The 24,828-nt window shown below is 33.8% G+C and overlaps 1 protein-coding gene across 2 annotated transcripts in view; it reads left to right on the forward strand.

Annotated features, from left to right (window-relative positions):
- Nucleotides 1-24,828, forward strand: part of PHIP (pleckstrin homology domain interacting protein) — a 137,859-nt gene that overhangs the window by 44,486 nt on the left and 68,545 nt on the right. For both annotated transcript variants that reach the window (XM_055274198.2, XM_055274199.2), the window contains exons 8-15: nt 8,532-8,753; nt 9,074-9,174; nt 15,861-15,931; nt 17,425-17,525; nt 17,622-17,662; nt 18,370-18,468; nt 19,219-19,372; nt 19,787-19,921. In XM_055274198.2, the coding sequence (XP_055130173.1) occupies nt 8,532-8,753; nt 9,074-9,174; nt 15,861-15,931; nt 17,425-17,525; nt 17,622-17,662; nt 18,370-18,468; nt 19,219-19,372; nt 19,787-19,921 (924 nt within the window). The remainder of the gene's footprint in view (nt 1-8,531; nt 8,754-9,073; nt 9,175-15,860; nt 15,932-17,424; nt 17,526-17,621; nt 17,663-18,369; nt 18,469-19,218; nt 19,373-19,786; nt 19,922-24,828) is intronic.

Genomic DNA, 24,828 nt, shown 5'->3' on the forward strand with positions numbered 1-24,828 from the left:
TGACTTCTTGGCCTTGCATAGAAAGGCCTGTATTTCATTTATATAGTCAGAGTATCTGTAAATAAGACATGCCAGAAAGACCTCTATCAAGTTGTTCTGAAACTTAGCTTTTCTTTAAATAAATAAATAGTTCAATTAGGCCTTTTGAAGCTTAACCTCTGGAAACTCATTAAATTATTAAAATTTGGGGGCATAGACTTTAGGTGCTGTTTGGTTTCTGCATCGAATTGAAGTGATTCATGGCCCTGTGTCTGAAGTTGTTTGAAGTTTTCATGGCAGTACGTAGGCCATTTTTTTCTGGATTTTGAGGAGAATTTTAATACCAAAGTGCCTAACAGTAGAAAGCCACATCACAAAGACCTGTGGAACTTTTCTTCGTGAGAACATTAGAGTCAAATGTGTTACTAGACATTGCCTAGGCTTTATGAAAAATGCTAATACAGACATACCCTATTTCATTGTGCCTTTATTGCATTTTGCAAATACTGTATTTTTAACAAATTGTATGTTTATGAAAACCCTGAGTAAAGCAAGTCTGTCAGCACCATTTTTCTAACAACATATGCTCAAGTCTTGTCTCTTTCACATTTCGATACTTCTCACAGTATTTCAAGCTTTTTCATTATAACCGTTATGGTGATCTATAATCTCTGATGTTCCTATTGTAAGTCATTTTAGGGTGCCATGAACTGCACCCTTACAAGATGGCGAACTTAATGAATCTTGCATGTGTTCTGATTGCTCCACCAACTGGCCCTTCCCCATTTTTCTCTTCTCGGGCCTGCCTATTGAAATTAATCCAATTAATAACCCTACAATGGCCTGTTAGTGTTCAAGTGAGAGGAAAAGTCTCAGGTCTCTCACTTTAATCAAAAGCTAGAAAAGATTAAGGCGAGTGCGGAATGCATGTTGAAAGAGTTAGCCAAGTCGTGAATGTAAAGGAAAAGTTCTTGAAGGAAATTAAACTTGCTACTCCAGTGAGCATACAAATGATGAGAAAGTTAAAGAGCTCATTGTTGATGTGGAGGAAGTTTAAGTGGTCTGTATAGGAGATCAAAACTAGCCACAATACTCTTTTAAGCTAAAGGCTAATCCAAAGCCAGACCCTAACTCCTAATTCTGTGAAGGCTGAGAGATGAGGAAGCTACAGAAGAAAAGTTGGAGCTAGCAGAGGGTGGCTCATGAGGTTTAAGGAAAAAAGCCATCTCCATAACATAAAAGTGCAAGGTGAAGCAGCAAGTGCTGATGAAGTAGTTGTCGCAAATTATCCAAAAGATCTAGCTAAGATCATTGAAGAAAGTTGCTACACTAAACAATAGATTCTCAATTACAGGTGAAACAGCTGTGTACTGGAAAAATACATCATCTAGGACTTTCATAATTAGAGAGAAGTCAATGCCTGGCTTGAAAGCTTCAAAAAGCAGGCTGACTCTTTTGTTCAGGGCTGATGCAGCTAGTGACTTGAAGTTGAAACCAGTGTCTATTTACCATTTTTTAAATTCTAGGGCCATAAGAATTATGCTAAACTACTTTGCTTGTGCTCTGTAAAGGGAACAACAAAGTCTGGATGACAGCATATCTTTTTATAGCGTGGTTTACTGAATATTTTAAGCCCACTGTTGATACCTACTGCTCAGAAAAAAAAAGATTCCTTTCAAGATACTACTGTTCATTAACAAGATGCCTGGTCACCCAAGAACTCTGATGGAAATTTACAAGGTGGTTAGTGTTGTTTTTATGCTTGCTGACAATACATTTATTCTGCAGCCTGTGGATCAGGAGTAATTCTGATTTTCAAGTCTTATTTAAGAAATACATTTCATATGGCTATAGCTGTCATGGATAGTAATTCATTTGATGGATCTGGCCAAAGTACATCGAAAACCTCCTGTTTCACCTGTAATTGAGAATCGATTATTGTCGCCATTCTAGATGCCATTAAGAACATTCGTGATTCTTGGGAGGAGGTCAGAATGTCAACATTAACGGGAGTTTGGAAGAAGTTGATTGCATCCCCTGTGGATGACTTTCAGGGGTTCAAGACTTCAGTGGAGGAAGTTAACTGCAATAGCAAGAGAACTAAAATTAGTAGTGGAGCCTGAAGGTCTGACTGAATTGCTGCAATCTTGATTAAACTTAAATGGGGGAGGAGTTGCTTCTTATGGATGAGCAAAGAAAGTAGTTTCTTGAGATGGAATTTACTCTTGGTCAAGATGCTGTGAACATTGTTGAAATGAAAACAAAGGATGTGGACTATTACATGAACTCAGTTGGTAAAGCAGTGGCTTGATTTGAGAGGGCTGACTCCAATTTTGAAATAAGTTCTACTGTGGGTAAAATGCTGTCAGATAGCATTCCATGCTGCAGAGAACTCTTGTGAAAGGAAGAGTCCAATGGATGCAGCAGACTTCATTGTTGTCTTATTTTAAGAAGTCACAGCTACCCCAACCTTCAGCAACTCCACCCTGATCAGCCAACAGCTGTCAACATCAAGATAAAGCCCTCCACCAGCAAAAATATTACTACTTGCTGAAGTTTCAGATAATTAGCATTTTTTAGCAATAAAGTATTTTTAAGTTAATGTATGCCCATTTTTTAAGACATAAGGCTATTATTGCACACTTGATACACTGCAGCATAATGTAAACGTAACTCTTACATGCACTTAGAAACCAAAAAATTTGTGTGATTTGCTTTGTTGGAATACTTGCTTAATTGTGGTGGTCTGGAACTGAGCCTGCGGTGTCTAGGAAGTATGATTATATTTGTTTTTATTTGAGTCTTGCCTCTGAAACTTTTTATTTTGAAGAATGTTGAAGTTTTTAAAGGGATTTACAAAATCAGAACTTTTTTTGGATATACAGAAAAAATACTAATTGCTTGTAGTAAGAAATCCAGCTGCATGCTGAAAGGAAAAGTAATTGGTACCATTACCTCCATACTGTAAAAGTACTAGAAGAAATAACAGTGGTTACAGAGTAAATGTCTGATGCCGTTTTCTTCCTTCATCCTAAAGTGCAGAAGTGTGTTGACTGTTTGTAAGGCACATTTCTTTATCATAATATGTGTGGTTTTCAGGTGTGGCAGTAGACTAAGCTAATTTTAGAGTACTTGAAGCCAAATTCTTAGGATTGGAAAAATGTAAATTTTGTTTAATTCCCTCCCTTTCTCAACACACTTTCTTATAAATAATATCTATGCTGTTGTGTTTTCAAGTATAGAGATGTACTCTTTTAGCCTCCTTGGCTTCATCCTTTGATGACGATTGTCTTGACTTAAAACCCTGTAAATTTGGTGTCTCATTTTGTTTTGGGATTTAAATAAGCTAAAGGCTATACAGATTTTCTTGAGATTTTTCCAGCTTATGCTAAGTTAGATATAAACAAATGATAATATTAATGAGCACTCTTTTGCAGTAATTATGACCATTTTATATTATTGAAAAATGAGGCTTGGTGTGGTGGCTCATGCCTATAATCCCAGCACTTTGGAAAGATGAGGCAGACGGATCACTTGAGGTCAGGAGTTTGAGATCAACCTGACCAACATGGTGAAACCCTGTCTACTAAAAATATAAAAATTAGCTGGGTGTGGTGGCGGACGCCTGTAATTCCTGCTGTTCGGGAGGCTGAGGCAGGAGAATCTCTTGGACCTGGGCTGTGGAGGTTGCAGTGAGCCGAGATTGCACTACAGTACTCCAGCCTGGGCGACAGAGGAAGACTTCGTCTCAAAAAAACAAAACAAAACAAAAACAAAGAAAAATGAAACAAGTGATGTACCACTCTCTTATCTTTGTGATTAAACAGTAGCATAATAATTTGATTTTAAAATGAATCATAAAAAACAATTTTAAATTTTGTACTCACCCCATGGATTTCTTTAAACCTGTTCATAGTTTTCTAGATAAAAATCTACACTAAGTGGTCTCCCTTGGCAATCTCATCTGCTGCCATTGTTTTGAATACTATGGTATAAACTGGTAACAGCCAGATCTCTATCTCTAACCTAAGCCTCTTCTTGTAGCTTCAGATCTATTACTCACATAGACACTAGCAGGATCTGGCTAAAATACTATAGTGACCATGTCTTGTCTGCTTACAGATTGTCTAGTGACTACCTCAGCAGGTTAAATACAAATTCTTAACAGGCATGTAAAACTCAATTATCATTCTTACGTAAAACATTTCCAGCTTAATCACTTATTTTCACTTACACTTTGTACTTTCAAGTTTTCTTACTTTGCCAATTCCTAGCCCGAGCAGCAATCCCCAGCAACATTGAGATGTTACTGAAAAGAAATGACTGCTTAGTTTTCCCCTGGGTATTGGAGCTTTGCTGAAAAAGCTATGTCAGTTGAGGTATTTCTAACATCATGCTATTTAAATTTAGCAGGTCTTTAATTGTTGCTTGCAGAATTTTTCCACCTTTCTTACTGCTTTTGTTCCACTGCATTTCCAAACTTTCTTCACTTTTTTAGTTCTTTCGGTTGTTTTTCTCCTCTCCCTCTCACTTTTAATCCTCAGATTTGTTTTGTTTTGTTTTTGCTGAGGTTACATGATCTCTCCCTATTTCTTTTTCTTTCATACACCTTAGAAGAGGTGTATCTTATGTCATTGCCCCTTTTCACCATTTACATAACATTGTTTTTAATATCCATAACTTGGTTTTAACATTTTATTTTTCTTTGGCCAAAAGACTATAATATCTTACTCTTTGGCTTATTGATCTTAGTAACATTCGTGGAACTAGAGGTAGGCTTATGGAAAAGAGAGTGTATCTATTCAAATTATGTTAGACATTTTGGTCTTTTTTAAAATAATGATATTTATCTATTTTTAATTCATTCTTCGTCATTTATTTAAAACACATTTATAGCCTGTAATCTCAGCACTTTGGGAGGCCAAGGTGAGTGGATTACTTGAGGCCAGGAGTTCGAGACCATCCTGGTCACCAGGGCGAAACCCCATCTGTAGTAAAGATACAGAAATTAGCTGGATGTAGTGGTGCACATCTGTAATCCCAGCTACTCAGGAGGCTGAGGCATGAGAACCACTTGAACCTGGGAGGTGGAGGTTACAGTGAGCCATGATCACGCCACTGTACTCCAGCCAGGGTAACAGAGCAAGACTGTCTCAAAGTAAATAAGGAAATGTATAAATAATAAAATAAAACACATTTATAGTGCTTTAAACATTTTTTCCCAATCCATTTAATTTTTCCTCTGCAGTTCTTCTAGTCAATTATTTTTGAGTACTTGTATATTGTATAGTCATCTTAAAAGAGTTTTGTTGAATTTATGCTCAGATTATCTTTTGTTTCAAATTTCCATAAAGGTAAATTAATTATCACAAGTGATGATATATGAGGTAGAAATTGCTTAAGAATGCTTACAATTCTGTTGGAAAATCTTCCAGGAGTCCTGAGGGGTGGAATTAGGGGTAGGGGCAGCAAACTTCTTTGGGTCATGGAAGAGGATAATGGAGAGAGATTTTTGTGAAAGGATGGTCAAAAATTTCTCTCTCTGGCAATTTGATGGAAGAAAAGAAAGGTTAATTGAGATAATATGCACTCAGGGAAGAATATGCATTTTTGTTTGTTTTCAGCACTTGTCTAAAAAGAGCAAACTTAATCAAGCAATACTAAATTGGTAAGATAACTAAATGATAAGCCCAGTAGGAATATAGTAGGACTTCCTGTTATATTTTAATTGGTGAAAGTCGCTGGAGGTTAATTTTAGGTCACAGATTACCGTTGCTGCTTTCATTAAAACTGACATTTTGGTCAAAAGACTGGTGTTTTTATTTGTTAACATGAAAAATACGTGAAGCACCTTTATAGTGGAATGTAAAACACACTCTTATTCAAAGATTCATAAGAACGATATGAATTGTATCGGTATTGTGAAGCGTAACATGATGTCATGATTTTACTTTTGTTATATGGTCTACCTACTGTAGTGTACTTAAAATTCTTTCTGTACTGAATGCAGGTGAGAACCAAATACTGCTTCAGTTTTGGGAAGATAACCAAATGTAGTGAATACATTGATTCAATTTGTGAAATTTAGAAAACTTAATTTGAATGAATGCCCTAAAGCATTTTTTTTACTCAGCAAATCCCTAATGTGTTTCCCATGTGCCAAGTGGTGGTATAGACCAGCTTTCTGGGAGTCATAGTCTGCTACAGCTCTTCCTTCACTTCCAACAGATAATCAGTGATGTGCTCCTTATCCCTTTAATTCCCCAAACAGCTGTTATAACCATGTCTTTGATTATTCTTTTTTGTTATAATAATTTGTGTTACCACTCATTCTCTCCTGACCATACTATTTTAACAACTTTCAGCTGGTCTCCTACTTTCTGTCTAGCCTAATTCACACTGATGCCAGGATGCTCTTTAGAAAACACAAGTATGATCCTGATACTCACCTGTTTGATATCTTCAGTGACCCTCATTACACACCACTTTTCTTAGTAAACCATAAAAGGCCTTTCACAGATTTTTTTTACTTTTTCATCCTTATGCCTTCACCTCACACTCTTAAATTACCTTGCAGGCTGCTTGCAGTTCTATGAACTACTCACATTGTTTCACATTTTCACGCTTTTGACCATACTTTGTAGTCGCATTATGGAATGCTCTTTTTAAAATAATAATAATATTATTAAAATAAGAATATGAATACTGTCACCAGCAAAAGCAGTGTTAGAAGATAAAGCTGTAACCATGTGTCAGACACTGTCTTATCTCTTCACCCTCATTTAGTTTTGTGACAATCCTGTGAGGTAGGCATAGGTGAGAAATCTGAGGCACAAGAAGTATATGTAACGTGTCCAAAGTCATACATTTGACCCTGGAGGCTGTCCTCTAAGTTACATTACATTGCGTCTTCTTGCATGAGACTCTGTTCAAGCATCACCGCTTCTGGGTTCCTTTCCACACCGTACCTCTGCATCTCTCAGAAAAAGTAGACTGTTTCCTTGTTTGAATCTCTGCTGATTAACAATGGTTAAACACTTAGGACATATAAGTGTTTATATGTCCTACATAATATATAGGACGTTATCACATTTACATTCTTCTGTCTTGCTTCACAAGGACAAGAATACTGTGTCTTTATATCTCAGTCTTATATCTTTAGTGGTTGTCACATAGTCACAAGACAAAGGGATAAATGAATGCATGAATCACTTAATTTTAAAGGTATAGGGAACTTTAAAGACCATCCAATTTAACCTCCGTATTTTATAGATGAAGAGCCTGAGGTGAGGTTAAGGGTATGTGATAAGAATACTAGACAACAATATGGATAGTTGACCAATGTTAAGTTTTACTAGTCTTTATAGTGGTTAGTAACCCATTTATTTTACTCCAAAGCTTAATCAGAGGAACTGGTTTTATAGTTAATTGGGGGTTGTTTTAGGTATCATTGGCAGAGTCTGATTTAAGATATAGCATTTAACATATTCTGTTTGGAAACATTTATGTTATATTTATTGTCAGTATGATGATTTATATGCTATATTTATTGTCACTATGATGCAGAAAGTTGTCTGAATTATATGCCTCTGTAGGTCCTCTGAGTTCTTTCTAATGTCAGATATGAAGGTGTTTCTTTAAGAATTAGATTGGAAGGTCGTTAAGCATTCTAACATGAACCCTTATTAAAACTGTATCCTGTAAAATATTCAGTAATTTTGCAAGAGTGTGTGTTTTCTCTTTTAATCTTGTGTTAAAGACTAGAAAATGTGGCAAAAATATTAAGTTTTGAATCTGGGAAGTAGATATATGGAGATTAATAACACTATTCTTTCTACTTTCTTATATATTAAAAATTATTATAATAAAAAATAAAAATAAAGTCTGAATGTTCTGTCTCTATTTTGGCTATATAAAATGGGAATGTTCATTTGTAAATATAGGTATTGGTAGGAAACTCCATATCCTTTACAATTTCTTTCTGAACTTACACTACTATGGCAGAGTAAACAAGTAATTATGTATTTTTATTGACTTCATACAGATAAGATTAATTTTTTTCTGATAACTGGTTGTAGATGATGTCATGTTTTTAGCTGAAGATCAGTGATAGGAAACTCACAGCTTCCTGAGAGAAAAAGCCCTAAACAAGCTACTTTTAGTTTTGTATTACAAAACAAAATAGATAATCTTATTCACCATTGTAGCTTGCATTTGTTTTGCAACTATGATTTTTTTTTTTTTTTAATTCAGAAGTTTAAATTCTTTTACAGAAATCCACATTGAGGGTACTTTGATAGTAGATAGGGAACCAAAGGTAAATATTAATTATCGTATCCCACTTCTCTTATTTGCTGGTGAGTACACAAGTGCTCTTTTTAAGTGATTTAATTTAATAAACAGCTTTGTGTAAGCTAACAAATGTTTAACACTTTTTGGTATTTAAAAATATACTTGTTCAGAAGTGGACATAACAGATAGATTTATCAGTGTTAAGATTTTAAATTAAAATTTATAGGGTTAATTCTATTAATATGCATTCTTACTTTAAGGGTTCTGATGACTGTCTTGTGAAAATATGGGCAACAGATGATGGGAGGTTATTAGCTACCTTAAGAGGACATGCTGCTGAAATATCAGACATGGCTGTAAACTATGAGAATACCATGATAGCAGCTGGAAGTTGTGATAAAATGATCCGAGTCTGGTGTCTTCGAACCTGTGCACCTTTGGCTGTTCTTCAGGGCCATAGTGCATCTATTACATCACTACAGGTAATTGTCTTAATCCCTATACATTTTTTTTGTTGTTGTTACAATGTAAAATAAATTTAATGAAGTCACTTTTGGCTATTAAATTGTAAGAAGTTACTTTTATAATCACTTTTATAATCCAGTATATAAGGCCAACTAAAATGAAGACAGGAGTATGTCTGCTTTCTTTATAAATATATGGACTTTAAATAACATAACCTTGGTAAATTCTTGCCATTTTCTAACTGCTATTGTTAGTTGCTATTTGTATGGCAAAAAGTAGATTTTATTTTGACTGTGTCACTCTTGTAAAGATTTTTTTTCTGTGATTGTCTTTTCAGTTCTCACCGTTGTGCAGTGGCTCAAAGAGATATCTATCTTCTACTGGGGCAGATGGCACTATTTGTTTTTGGCTCTGGGATGCTGGAACCCTTAAAATAAAGTCAGTTTCTATTTTATTTCATAGATTAAATATGTTTAATTTAATGAGTGAAATTGCAGAGGTATAAAGTCGTCGACAATAGGAATACATTTACTTTTTCTCCTTGAGTAAATAATAGAAATCCTCTTTTGGCTCTTTACTAACCTGTTTTATTTTTATTCCTCCCCCTTTTTTTTATGTTTCAAAGAAAATTTTCTCATGTTCACATTTTTTTTCTCTTTATCCTAATCCTAGCTCTTTCCTTCAGCATTTACCTGTTTTATTACCACTCCTTTCTATGTGCTTCATAGTTTTAATAGCTGCTTTTGATGCTGAGAACTTAATCTTAAGAATTTCTAATGCTGTTCTTTAGAATAATTTTAATTATTGATGCTACTGAATCTATAAACTTTAGATTTTATTTTAGATCTAGGAAAACATAGGGAGACAGAATCATTCAAGTTTCACTAAACTGCATCAAGGTAGATAGATGTATTCCCCTCCCTCCCCATAATAACATTTTGCATTTGTGCGGTCACCCATATTAATACTTTGGTTTATCAAAACAAGTTGGCTGGATAGTATTATCTTTTGATTAAGGGCACTGAAACGGTTAAATGACTTTCCCATAGTTAAAACAATTAAACATTGGCAAAGCCAGGACTAGAGCACTTTTCTGCCCTTTGATGCTTTCTATACCATATCTTTTACTTATTTATTTACTTATTTTTGAGACAGATTCTCACTCTGTCGCCCAGGCTGGAGTGCAGTGTCGCGATCTCAGGTCACTGCAAGCTCTGCCTCCCGGGTTCACACCATTCTCCTGCCTCAAGCCTCCCGAGTAGCTGGGACTACAGGCGCCCGCCACCACTCCCGTATAAGTTTTTGTATTTTTAGTAGAGACAGGTTTCACCGTGTTAGCCAGGATGGTCTTCATGTCCTGACCTCGTGATCCGCCCACCTCGGCCTCCCAAAGTGTTGGGATTACAGGCATGAGCCACCATGCCCAGCCTCTCTCTATACCATATCTTTTAAGTGGATGTAGTGGAGAGAGGAAATAGTGTATTTGCTCCATGGGTAGTCTTTGAACAAGAAAGTAGTGTATTCAGTTGATTATTCAGTCGATTTCACAGTGTTGAAATGGCCATTTCTGCCACTCGGGGTGGAAAGTCATTCAGATTAGAAGGTATGTATCAGTAATTATCTCTGACTTCTATGTATAAATTAGCAACCCAAGTTGGGTTATTTAATAAAATATGTTTGCCGTTGTTATTTTAAAAACAGTAGTGTTTAGGTAATTGTTTGTAATGCAACACATGCTTCTTTAACTTCATGTATAGGAACATTCTTGTGGAGTGGTTCTTTTTTTTTTTGAGACGGAGTCTCGCTCTGTCGCCCAGGCTGGAGTGCAGTGGCGCAATCTCGGCTCACTGCAAGCTCCGCCTCCCAGGTTCACGCCATTCTCCTGCCTCAACCTCTCTAAGTAGCTGGGACTACAGGCGCCCGCCACCACGCCCGGCTAATTTTTTGTATTTTTTTAGTAGAGACAGGGTTTCACTGTGGTCTCAATCTCCTGACCTCGTGATCCGCCCACCTCAGCCTCCCAAAGTGCTGGGATTACAAGCGTGAGCCACCGCGCCCGGCCAGAGTGGTTCTTATGACGGCTTGGGGGCCATGGTAGCTCCAGTAACATAATAAAACTACTTCATTTGAAAAAAGATTGTGATTTAAAACATGGTTCTTTGGACAAAGCAGGTTGACTTCACCTCAGTTGCATCCCTCGTATTTAATGTCTGTCTATAGATAGTTAGATAAAAGTTGAAATATTTTCCTGATGTATGTGGACAATAGCAATAGTTAATTGTTAATTGTTGTTTTCTTGTATATATTTTTAACCTCCTCATGGACCGGATTGGGATACCTTTCTCTTTTCCTGTCTTACTGTTTTAGAGAAGAAAAAGTGATTAGCAGTGTTCAAATTGGGATAGGAACAGAAAATGTTTTACAGAATTAAACTCACACCTTATTTGTGCTTCTTGAGGATTTTATTGCTAAGTACAATAACATTTCATGTTTCTGGATGCTTGAGAAGTGAGCTTTTCCATATAAATGATTTTTTTCAGAACCTTTATGTAGAATCACGTATAAACCACTACCCTAATACAGTATTTTTCTCCGTGAATGTTTTTATATAGATATAATTAGGAAAATATATATAATTTTGTTGTTTTCTTAGTATTTTACCATAGATATTTATATTTATTTTAATAGCTTGCATTGTGTTCTATAGAGTTGTGATATACAACTTAGTAATTTTTTTATTTTTGGACTTTAAAGTTTTTTCTAGTTATTTGTAAATAATATTCTTTCCTATTTGGTATTAAAATTGTCCCTTAAAATTTTTAAATTCAGAGTTCAGGCATAAGAATGAGTACTCTGGCTGGGCACAGTGGTTCATACTTATCTAATCCCAGGACGTTGGGAGGTCAAGGAAGGAGGATCACTTGAGTTCAGAACTTTGAGACCAGCCTGAGTAACAGAGCAAGATCTTGTCTGTACAGAAATTCAAACAAACAAACAAACAAACAACAACAACAACAACAACAAACGCCAGACATGGTGGTACACACTTATAGTCCCAGCTCCTCAGGGGTCTGAGGTGAGAGGCTTGCTTGAGCCCAGGAGTTAGAGGCTGAAGTGAGCTGTGATGTCACCACTAAACTGTAGCCTCAGCGACAGGGCCAAGATCCTGTCTTATTAAAAATATAAAAACAAGAACAATCCATTGCTCTTTAGATATAAGCTTTGGAACACCTATTTTCTTTATGTATTTACACATAGTTGAAAACTGCCAAAAATTTGGCAGGATATTGATTTCTACTGTGTTTGTCACATAGGATTTAATTAATAATCAAAGGCAAAAATTGTATTCAGCTATAATGCTTTTGTATAATCTGCTGGGGGAAATGACTTTAGAAACCCAGCATCTGCATTAGTTGAATGAATCAATTCAACTTTGGGAACTCAAATATCTTTATAAATTCACTTGTATGTGTGTATTGCCAACTCACCAGCAAAGATGCTGTTTCTTAAATGGGTAGTCTAAGTGGCTAAGTGAACTGTAAGCTAGCCCCAGAGGTCTCTGGGTAGGAGGAAGCTATCCAAGGATATTTAGACTTAGGTGTAAAGAGACTAGGAATCCTAAAATATGCATATAATGTGATGATTACAAATTTCTATTTGTGATTATTAGGCACTTAGTTTGCCAAGCTAGTACTAAGCATTTCACATTTGTTTACCTCAATCCCTATAACAACCCTTTGAGAAAGGTACAGTTATTATCTCTGGGACAGATAAGGGAAAAACCTGGGGCACTGCAGGTTACATTGTTAGCAGGTGGTACTGGAGCCAGGATCTAAATACTACTAGAGGTGTAATGTCAGAAACCCCTTTTAACCACTGTGCCAAACTAAATAGCAGTTAGTCATTGAAGGATTGGCTAGAACTTGTTGAACCTAATAAAAATACTAATATTTATTGAGCATATTGGGCACTGTACTAAGCACTTTAGATGTATCACACTCATTTAATTCTCCCAGCAACTCTGAAATAGTTTCTGTTAATTACCCCTGTTTTACAGATGAGGAGTCTGAGGTACAGAAATGTTAACTTGGCCTAAGGTGACACACTTGATAAGTGATAGACTTAGAAACTGAACTCGGCCCAAGGCCCTTTTTAAAAATGTTTCCTCAAATAATGCATCTAAAAACAAATTATGGGTACCTACTTGTTTTTTCCCTTTAAAAATATAAAATATTTCTATTTTTTAATTTTAGTTTTTGTGGGTATATAGTAGGTGTATATATTTATGGGGTACATGAGATCTTTTGATACAGACATGCAATGCATAATAATCACATGGTGTTAAAGGGGGTCTCCATCTCTTCAAGCATTTATCTTTTGTATTACAAATTATCCAATTATACTCCTTTAGTTATTTAAAAATGTATAACTACTATTGATTATAGTTACCCTGTTGTGCTATCAAATACTAGGCCTTATTCATTCTTTCTATTAGTTTTGTACTCATTAACCATCCCCACCTCCCTCCTCTTCCTCCCACTACCTTTCCCAGCCTATAAAAGCCATCCTCTACTATCTCGTGAATTCAACTGTTTTGATTTTTAGATCCCAAAAATAAGTGAGAACATGTGATGTTTGTCTTTCTGTGCCTGCCTTATTTCACTTAGCATAATAACCTCCAGTTCCATCTGTGTTGTTACAAATGACAGGATTTCATTCTTTTTTTTATGGCTGAATAGTACTCCATTGTGTATAAGTACCACATTTTCTTTATCCGTTCATCTGTTGTTGGACACTGTGGTTCCTTCCAAATCTTCACTATTGTGGCGGGGCGCATTGGCTGACGCCTGTAATCCCAGCACTTTGGGAGGCCAAGGCAGGCCAATGACCTGAGGTCAGGAGTTTGAGACCAGCCTGGCCAACATGGTAAAACTCCTGTCTCTACTAAAAATGTAAGAATTAGCCAGGCATGGTGGTGCGCACCTGTAATCCCAGCTACTTGGGAGGCTGAGGCATGAGAATCACTTGAACCTGGGAGGCAGAGGTTGCAGTGAGCTGAGATAGTGTCACTGCATTTCACCCTGGGTGACAGAGTGAAACTCTGTCTCCAATAAAAAACAAAGTAGCTTGTAGTGTTTTATTAAATTTATTGGTTAATCAAAATAATTCACCAGTGTGTAAAGTGTCTAAAAATAAGTAACATTAACAATGACAAAGACTCAAATGATGGTCTATCAGGTTCCAAAGCATCTATGTGTGTGTGTTTTCCATTAAACTAACGTTACTGATTTGCTTTAAACCTAAACAAGTAAACAAACACATAATTACTTACATTGTCACACTAATTTAATATTTTTAAATATAATTTCATTGCTTTTGTCATTTCGCTGTAATTTAACTTATAAAATTTTAAGTTGAGGCAGGAGAATCACTTGAACCTGGGAGGCAGAGGTTGCAGTGAGCTGAGATTGTGCCATTGCACTCCAGCCTGGGACACAGAGCGAGACTCCGTCTCAAAAACCAAAAAACCCACAAATCTTCGCTATTGTGAACAGTGTTGCAGCGAACATGGGAGTGCAGATATCTCTTTGATATACTGATTTCCTTTCTAAAATAAAAATCTTTAAAAAAATGGTAGTTTATAGGACTATTTGCATATTTTTGTAATGAGTTTCAGGTAAATGGTTGCTTGGAACTTATGTGAGCAGATGTACCAAAACTTAAAAAAAATCTAGAGCGCCAATCCATAAGATAGTAATGAAAGCAATGCATTTAGTTGCCTTCATAATTCAGATTAATTTACTTAAATTACAGTTAATTTTGCTCTGAATAAATGTTTAGGTTTTAAGAATGTTCTAATATCTTCTCTCTAAATGAGATTTGTTCTGCTTGTCTGTTATATTAGAGCCTGTGAATATTAATAGAATTTGCTGTAAATACTAATGTAAAACTATTTACAAACTTATTTTTTAAATTCTTAACATTTTGTTGGCATTCTGTATCAGTAAAAAAGATAATTCTCATTGCTCAGAATATATATTAGGTTGGTGCAAAAATAATTGCAGTTTTTGCCATTATTTTAATGGTAAAAAGCTTTCTTTAAAAAAAAAAAAAAAAAAAAAAAATGGCGAAAACCGCAATTATTTTTGCACCAACCTATAACTCAGAAATATTTTATATATATACTTTTTTTCCAGTAAGTGATCACAAAACTAAAACTGCTCTAAATTTGTTATAGATTGTGAAAGTTATATAGGCTTAAGCTCTATTTTTGCATTGCGTCAAATAGTGTAGAACTATGCCAAAATGTACAGTAAGTAGGGCTTCAAATATAATCAGTATATTGGAACATTACATACATATTGTTAAATGTATTAGAGCTGGTGTCATGATAAAAATCTTCATTTTCTCTAATTGGTTGACTGTAACATTAAACATTTAATATCAGTAGTATTGATATAAAATATGTAATCTGTAATACAATTATGCGATTAATATATATACAGCTGAATGTAACCTGTTTTCTGTAGACTGCTATTTTGAATGAGCATTCATTATAGTTGACGTAAGAGTCAGATTATCTTCAGATTTTCACTAGGATAAATGTAATATTCCTACTTTTTGGAGTCTTGAACATGTTTTATCACATTAGTAGGTAAAAGAAGGGAGAAGCTTAATTAACAATGTAAAATACTGAAAAAGTTCAGTTATCGATGGTATACATAAGGCACAGACAGCACCTATTTTGCTAATGTATTCATGTTTGCGAATAGCTTAGTTCCTTATATGTTTGTACGTTGCTATTCTGTATGAAAAACTGAGAACATGTTAAATTTGATCAGAAGTTAGTGTAACTAGTAACTGCATGTCTGGTGTGACAGTGAATTTGGGATTGTTCCATGTAGGCATTGTTGTGTAATCAGGAGCTCCTACAAAATCTATATCTAGAATGTCTACAAGATCTTCTGATTTATGACACATAATAATTTCTAAGTTGTTTTTAGGAAGGGAGCATCTGGTTGCTTCTTAATTTTGTCCTTCTGGGATTATTTTTTGAAACAGATTATTTCTGGTGCTACTGGCTCCTTTAGGATATTTTTAATTGTTTATTTTTTGTATTACAGCCCAAGACCTGCAAAATTTACAGAGCGCCCTCGGCCTGGAGTTCAAATGATCTGTTCTTCTTTTAGTGCTGGTACGTTTTCCCCATTCTAATTTTTGACTTAAAGTTGTTCATTTAGAAACCTTCTAGTGGAGTGCATAATATTTAGGAAAATATTTACTGTTGTATTATAAATCATATTCTTATACATATACCAGAGCTAATAAGTAACCAAGAATTATTATAAACTAACTTAGAAATATTTCATTTATGCAAGAGTTTAGTTTATAGAATCACATGACTGTTTTTCTTTAAGGAGACTCTAATGTTCTAGTAGGAGAGAATAGTTTCAAAATCGACCATTAAAGAATGAATGTTTAAATAGTTGTTTCATTGTAAGAACAGTATTTTAAATCTGGTTTATGTTTTCATGGATTTTGAAGGTATTCTACAGTTAAGTAAAATAAATTTGATTCATATTTGTACATCTTTATCAGTTAATTCGCTACATATTGTTCTTATTTGCACTTTAAAAAGTGATTGTATAGCAGTGCTAAGATTCCAGTTCAGATTTGTGTTTATGCAGCAGCATTTTGAATGCATGTTAGGGTGTTTTTAAACAAGTTATAAAAAAATGTGGTTATTTGTAGTAAATTGATAAGAAAATTAAATGAAACATGAGTAGATCCAAATAGTGTCTAATACCTGTTCCTCCTACCTTTATTTTCAGTTTTACTTTTTCTGCTCATTTTATAATTGTGGATAGGAGTGTTACCTGAGATAAGGGATAGCAAACTAATGAAGTGAGTCTGTTTTTGCCATACTAATATCCAAACATGTTCATTTTCTAACTTCTAGATGTTCAGTGCCACTGCCATGGATTCAGTGTTGTAGTAATCATACAAATATAGGCATGCATGCATCCAGAATACTCTGAATTTTTACTCCTTTTTCAAGGACAGTTTGATTTTTTTAAGGGGTTAGTGGGTAGATCATTTAGCAAAAGTACTTAAATATTTTATTATTTATAGGTACTGTTTTCAATACTGTGGAAGAGTGTTACTCTTGAATACACTGCATATACAAATAACTGTAATGCAAGGTAGAACGAATATGCTACAAAACAAAGTCTTAGGGGAGTTCTGAAGAGAGCAGCCTCAATTGATTGCAAAGTTTGTAAAGAAAAGTTACTGAGGGAGTTGGGCCTTAAAAGTTTGGTAAGATTTTGACACATGGGAAATGAGACAACAGAAATATTTCAGCAGAATTGCGAGAGAAATTTTTTCTAGTGAAGATGACTGATAATTTTAACATGGTATGGTTATATATTCACTTAGTGAAATTATTTTTTGAGCAAAGCTTTACTTCTATAAATGTTGAAAAATTCATTGTAGTAACAGATATATTCATAAACTTCCTTCTTAAATTCCAGTTAGATGTGTTATATATTTAGGATAAATGTGAATGGTTTTGGAGTAAAATATTAATTCAGTATATATTGTAGTTTTGCTTACATTTTATTATCTAATTTTCAGAGATTTTGAAGTTATGTTTTACTTCTTAATAATTGCTATTTTTCTTCATAGGTGGAATGTTTCTGGCGACGGGAAGCACAGATCATATTATTCGGGTTTATTTTTTTGGATCAGGTCAGCCAGAGAAAATATCAGAATTGGAGTTTCATACTGTAAGTATTGGTGAAAAGAATTAGATGAGTATAATTTATGTGAGTCCAAGAGTTTATATTCAGCACCCACTTTCTTGTTTATTTGTTTATATATAGGACAAAGTTGACAGTATCCAGTTTTCCAACACTAGTAACAGGTAAAATATTTGTCTAATTTAATTCTAATTTTAAAATTATGAAATAAAGACAATTTTAGTCTTCAGATTTTATTTGAAGTTGTATAGGAAATAATCACCTACCTAAAATAAAGATCTTGACCAGTTATACTTAAAAGTGAATACAGCCTTCACATGCATAGGCACGTCTTTATCTTATTTGTAATAATGTTAGTATACTTGGACACTTTTAGTAATAACTGCTTTTTAAATCACCCTATATATTCCAGATATGTTTCAAAATGTAGAGAAGCTTTTGGTATAGATTGAAAATGTATCACAGTATAATATTTGAGGCAGACCTGTTTATTGATGATATTGTATAAATTTTCCCGTGTTCTTGTTATAAAAGGAAATAAAGCTACTTCTAATACCTTGTGTAGAATAAGTCAGATTCTTTAATATTGAGAAGAAAATCATTGTTTTTTCCTTGGAAAATGTCGATTTTATTTCTAGGGTGGTACATAGTGACCTTGAATCACTTTTGAAAATGTTATTTTGTGACCTAGCCATGAAAATTGGAATGTTTGCATATAAAGTTCTAAAAAGCCCATAAAGTTTCAGAAGTTATTAGAATGCTGCATAAATAAAGATGAATGCTGTCTTTCTAAACGAGATCTCTAGGAAAAGTGCATTTTGGTAAAGCATGTATGATTTGTCTTTGGGGGATCGGATTCCTTTTAATACAGGTTTGTAAGTGGCAGTCGTGATGGGACGGCACGTATTTGGCAATTTAAACGAAGAGAATGGAAGAGCATTTTGTTGGATATGGCTACTCGTCCAGCAGGGTAAGAGGTCAAATTTGAAATATTATGTAGATATTGATTATTTAAAGTATGTTATAGTGCAGGTTGGTGACTCTCAGCCTATAAAATTATATATCATGTTAAAATTACTACTTTCCTGCAATAACTAGAGGTACAATTGGAGATGAGCAGTGTTGATTTTTATGAAATGGTTCATTGGCATATTTCAGGACGTTGCTGCATTAATTTTTTTTAAGGGGATGATAAAAGTACTGTAAGAATAATTTTAACTTTAAATATTTTTTTTCAGAAACCAGAACATATTATGTTTTGTTTATCACAGAGGGACAATGTTTTATGTCCGATGGTTTCTTCAAGCCAAGATAAATTATATTGCGTGTTGTAGCTGTTATTTTGGTTTTAATATTTTTCTGCACTTGTATTTGTGTGTAGTCATCTCGGATGGGAAAGCAGAACAGTCAGCAGGGGATGACAGCAACAGTAAAAGGTGGAGAGTGAGCAGCACGGCACAGAATTCCTGGATCTAGATGGAGTTATAGCAGTGATATTTATGCAAGATCATCTTACTAATGGCTTAGAAGTGCTAGAATTCTGGAAATCCTGGATTTCCTGACTCAGTGCAGGGATTTTTACCATCATTCTATGTTGATTCAAACTTCTCATTTACTGTTAAGTGATAGTTATTATGTTAGTGAAATTATAGATTATATGTTTTGGTTTTTGTTGTGTCAGTATTTTAATAGTCAGTGTAAAACACTTCCTCACTTTCAGCCAAAACCTTCAAGGAATAGAAGATAAAATCACAAAAATGAAGGTTACTATGGTAGCTTGGGATCGACATGACAATACAGTTATAACTGCAGTTAATAACATGACTCTGAAAGTTTGGAATTCTTACACTGGCCAACTAATTCATGTCCTGATGGTGAGAAAAAATTCTGATCTTTATTTAATATAACTGAAGCTGACTATGGAATGAAACATTCTCATTGAGGAATAAAGTCTTTTATGTTAGCTAAAAACTCTTGCTTGCTGGGGTAACGGCTTTGTGAGTGATTGGGAATAATTTTAACAATGCAGTTAAACAGGTTTGGCTTGGAAATAGATAGTAGATATTTGCTGTTTTTTTTAATATGAAAAGGTCCATCCACCAAGCCCTGGACAATGATATTAGCTCAGTTTCATTATTATATATACAGGACAAATTTGAAGATTTTTGCCAATTTAATACTTCTTAAAACTCCATTTCTAGAAATAGTGCCATATTGGTATTTCATTATGTTTGTTTTTCTTTCTTTTTAAATATCTATGATTCCTTGACACTTCAAAAATATTTCAGGGTCATGAAGATGAGGTATTTGTTCTTGAACCACACCCATTCGATCCTAGAGTTCTCTTTTCTGCTGGTCATGATGGAAACGTGATAGTGTGGGATCTGGCAAGAGGAGTCAAAATACGATCTTATTTCAATATGGTAATTATCATTCTCTTCATTTTATACCTGCTAAAGATTTGGGAACTTTTTGACAAAGGTACTCTGCATGTCACAAAGGAAATCCATTTAAAAATTGGTTCATTATTTTGATTTTAAATTCCCATCAATAAAGAATGATTTATTCCACACCTTTATTGACATGCTGAATTTAAAAGAAAATTAATTGTGCATATTACAGTGCCTGTACATTGTGATAACTGATACAGTTTTATCAGTTTTAGCAGTGAAACTTTGGAGATTCACAAGTATGAAGATACAATATAGAGAAGAAAAAATACTTGGAAAACCATGTGAAGAAATTATAAATAAATACTTATATTGTATTGTACTTCTTTAATAGTCTTCTAGCACAATAGAATTTGACTCAAGTACACTGATTTTAAAATTAAGACCAAAGAATCAGGCATTTCTTGCTTTTAATCAAATGGTAACATATTAACTATTTGAGTTTATACCCTTCTCTTCACATTTTGTTTCTTAGATAGGTGTTAAAATAATTGGCCGAGTATTTCAATTACAATGTTTTAATATATCACATACAACTTACCGAGCAGCATTTCCATTTACTGTATGAAGTATAAAGGTCTCCTCAACTACTGCAGTTTGTGTAGTCATATTTTTTAAATGTCTACTTTCTGTATATTAGAGATACCTGTCAACAAAGAACAAAAGAAAAAAACTGTTTCCACTATTTCAGCATGTTTAAATTTTTTTAAAAAACCAATTATAGAAATCTTTAGTAATGAACCGTAAAACAATACTATTAGTACATGTGGTCAGAATTATTTTGCCAAATAAATTATTTCACAAAACAGTTATTTGTGAAACATAGTTTGTGAAAAAATTACACGAATGTGATGCTATGCTTGATTGATAATCAGAGTAAAGTTATTTCTATGTCGTGAGTAAGCAGATATAATAGCAGATTTTTTAGTGAGGGAAATAGCTTTAGCTATCTTTAAGGCTGTGCCTTAGAATACTTTAGGTAAGAAATAAGGTTTATAAAACCCTCTATTTCTAGAAAACAGTGTTAATTATTTGGTGTGCACTTGTTAGTGGTGGATGGATTTCCTTTGTGATTGTATTGAGATTTTTTTAAAAAGCCACCTGTAAATACGCTAGTAAAAAATATTTTCTTCTTTTCTATCCTTGTGTTTCTAATTTGCTCCTTTTTTGAATATCTGTTGAATAAGGAAATTAGTCATTTCTCAATCTGTCTTTATAGCTTAAAAAAAATAATTTGTGGGCTATACATATACTAGTGGCTTCATTTAGTAGTTTTATATTTCCAAAGGGCATTATTGTATTGGTAGAGTGTTTGGAGGGAAACTTTTCTCTCATAATTGAATACTGCTTTAACTTTTCAGTTATAAAGGTGAATTTTCCCTTATCAGGTAAGTTGGTCACACTAATATTCTACCTTTTCAGTAGATAACAAAAACTGCAGCACCTTGAGAGTTAAGTGATTTGCTCTTAGACCATTAAAAATTAGTAATGTAACCAGGAGTAGAAGTCAGCCATAATGTATTGTATATTTTTAAAAATTAGCTGAGGGATTGGTTACATTACTGCCTTAAAAATTGTTTATTGTTAAATAAGGGTTTTAGATGAGGATATTTTTCTGGTTCTTTTTATGGATAAGAGATAGGAAAACTCTAAAGGGCAGAAGAAACAAATATATATAATAAGTTGAATTGGATAGTATTCATAGAATTGCAGACAGTGAGCAAAACATAAACCAAAAAAGCTAAAAACTATATCCTGCATTTGAAAAAACAGAAAGTGAGCCACTCTTAATCTCATTAAAATAAAGATACTACCTTTAATTTTTTGTATGATGTTTAATGGTTTCCAAAATGCTCCCACATATTTTACCTCCTTTGGGTCTCATGAAAACCTTGTAAGATGATCAAGATAGATTTTATTATTCTTGGTCTTAGGAATGAAGAAACTGTACATTACAGAGATGAAGTGCTTTGCCCCAATTTACTGAGTTCACACAGCTATTATGCGGGCACTTGGAGCATAAACCCATGACTCTGGCTGTACTCAAATCTTGTCATGGTTGGCTTTTTGAGCTTTTGTCAATGTTATTGCATAGCTAACTTTTAACTGTACTCAGTTAGTGATATGTCCATGAAGAAATGTTTTCATAATGGTAAATCTGAGTGGATCTTTTGACATCTTACTCTTTAACTTGATTTTTTTTCCTGTCTGTCTTTTATGAGTTATCTAATTGCCCTAATTCTTTTTGCTCTTCACTCTTTTGTTCTTTTCATTGCGTGTTTTATTTATGGGCAAATGGAAGATAAAGCATCCAGCATTGCTATTAAGAAAATAAAGAGAAACAATTCGAGGGAGGGCCTGTGTTCTCACTGCTTGCTATCATGAATGTTGAGTTTTGGCTATAATTATAGCTATTTGGCTCTATGTAGCTAATCAATAAGTTTTTCAGTTACTAAAATACCACGATACTTGATTGCATACAAATTTAATCCCTGATGTTAAGTTGTAGTAGTAATCACAAGTTCAGTTTAGTAAATATTTTTTGAGCACCATGTGAAGGGTCTAGTCATATATAGTGCTTTGGTCTATTAGAGGATGAAGAATTCTGGTGGAATACTCCTTTTTTGACTAGAAATGGTGAAAGTTATGTGAAGTGTTTTTAAGATTAAATAATATTTCATGTGACTGTTAAAACTGAAGTTTATAAATCAGATAAGTAAACTCACCATTCCACCTACAGCTAGAAAATAAGGAATGTAGACTATACCTTTAGAATAACAGCTTTATGTACAAATTTCTTAAATGCTGGTTTTTGTCAAGTACATTTTAAGAATACTTTAATATTTCTCCTGCTTTTTGAATAATAATTGAATTTTCCATTGGAAATTTATAATACCTTTGCAAAAGATAATGGAAATCATGTAACATATAATTTAGTATTTTGTATTCATCAGCATTTTACTGCATTTTTTGTGCAATTATGGAAATGTAAATTCTTTTTTTGAAATTTTAGAAATAGCCAAAAATCCTGTAATGTTTAAAAGCCTTTCAAGTGAAAAGGTGAACTTTCAAATGCCTGTTTGATACATAGTAATTACATTTTAATAATTTTTAAATATTATAAGATTATAAAACATTAATATTTTAATATTGCACTGTTAGTCATCATTCTAATAAATATTCTAATTTTTTTCTGTATCAAGCCGTGACTTTTAAAAATTTCTTGTGCTTTATTTTGGGACCATCTAAATTTGTCAGCAAATTAAAGAGTTTGAGATTGGGAATTGAGATGAAGCTATTTAGTTCTTTTATGTTTAAATAATTTACTTCATTCTGAAATCTTATAAATGGATTCTCAACTTTCAAGTAGTATTCTCCAGAAAAACTGAGGGGTTTATTTTTCTTGTTTTTACTGCTAACTTTCCTCCTGATAGAGGATCTCAATGATAAAAGCAGTTGGGGAGTGGGTGCTGGGTTTGTTTTTGTTACTTATAAGAAGTATATGACATGTGAGATGATGTTTTAAAAGAGGCTAACATAGGGCATGAAATGGAATAGACAGTACATGTAGCTTGTACTCCCCCTACCCTTTCTGTTGTCTCATCTTTAACTAAAAACTTTTAAAAGCACTTATTGGAAAAGCCTTTGTGTTTCTTTTCGTTGTTGTTTTTCTTTTTTAAATGAACAGGAGAAGAAGCCAAAGAGAATTTTTTAGAAAAAATTATGAGACAACTTTATTCTTTAAAAACAAACTACATTCTAGGCCTTCAGTACTTTTATCAGTTATTTCTTTATGAATCAACTGAACAGTCCTTAAATAACTTGAGTATTCAGAGGAAATGTAGTGTATATTTGGATATTTTACTGAAGCAAGTAGTGTATATTAAGAATATTGCAAACTATAATAGTTGGGTATAACTTAGTAAGCCCACGTTTGTTTGGCATTGGCAAGAGGTAAACATCAGAATAGCTTCGTTTTGATGAGAGTTGTTCTAAACTCTAAAGGCTCTATACTCCCATTAAATGCTAAAAGGCAGATAAATAGTTCCCAGAAATAGCTTGAAAATGTGTGCAACTCTCAGGACTGAAGCTGAGGGCCTTTTGTGAAAGAGGTCGCCAGGTTTAGAAGTTAATTATAACCTTAAATGTTCCTAAATAGAAATTGTTTTATGGTCTTTTTTTCCCCATTAAATTAGCACAGGACAGCTAAGTTTTAACTACGAGTTTAACTAAATGAATATTAAATTAATTTGAAAAGATAGAGACTTTTCACATTTCTTAGTACTAGGCCATTTGAATATTAAATAGTAAATAAGAGATGCTTGGAGTTGAATTTGTAGACCCCATGTTTTTAGTAGCTTTCCTCATGTTTCTGGCGGTTTTGCTTTATTTCTCTTACTCTTTCTTTTCTCTATAGCCCTAGCTGTGTCTCTATCTCTCTTTCCATATCTTTCTATTTCTGTCATTACTCAAAGCTGTAGTTTGTTGCCTCCTGTCTGGTTTTCATTTTAATCAAAGAGTATAGTATGTCTCTTAATAGAAAGCAGTTTTACTGAATTTGATTTTTGCTTTACTTTTGTTGTTTCATGGGTAAATTCCAAATAAGTTTTTATTTGATTAAAGTTTTCCTTATTTTTATAATTGTTCTCTTAACCTTTCTTTTACTTGAGATTTTTTTTAAAAAAAAGTTCCAGTGTCCACTAATCCAGAACAATATATTTCTCCTTGCAACGTTCCAAACGAGCAGAGGCTGCCAATCTACCACCCAGAATTTTTGTACATGCATACTTCTTCTGATGTTAACATGTTCTCAGTGTGACCTGTACTTTAGTTTTAGATAATTGTAGCTGTATATATCTAGGAAAGGGAGAAAGAGAAGC

This window comes from Symphalangus syndactylus, chromosome 4 (assembly GCF_028878055.3).
Source record: "Symphalangus syndactylus isolate Jambi chromosome 4, NHGRI_mSymSyn1-v2.1_pri, whole genome shotgun sequence".
NCBI lineage: Eukaryota > Metazoa > Chordata > Mammalia > Primates > Hylobatidae > Symphalangus > Symphalangus syndactylus.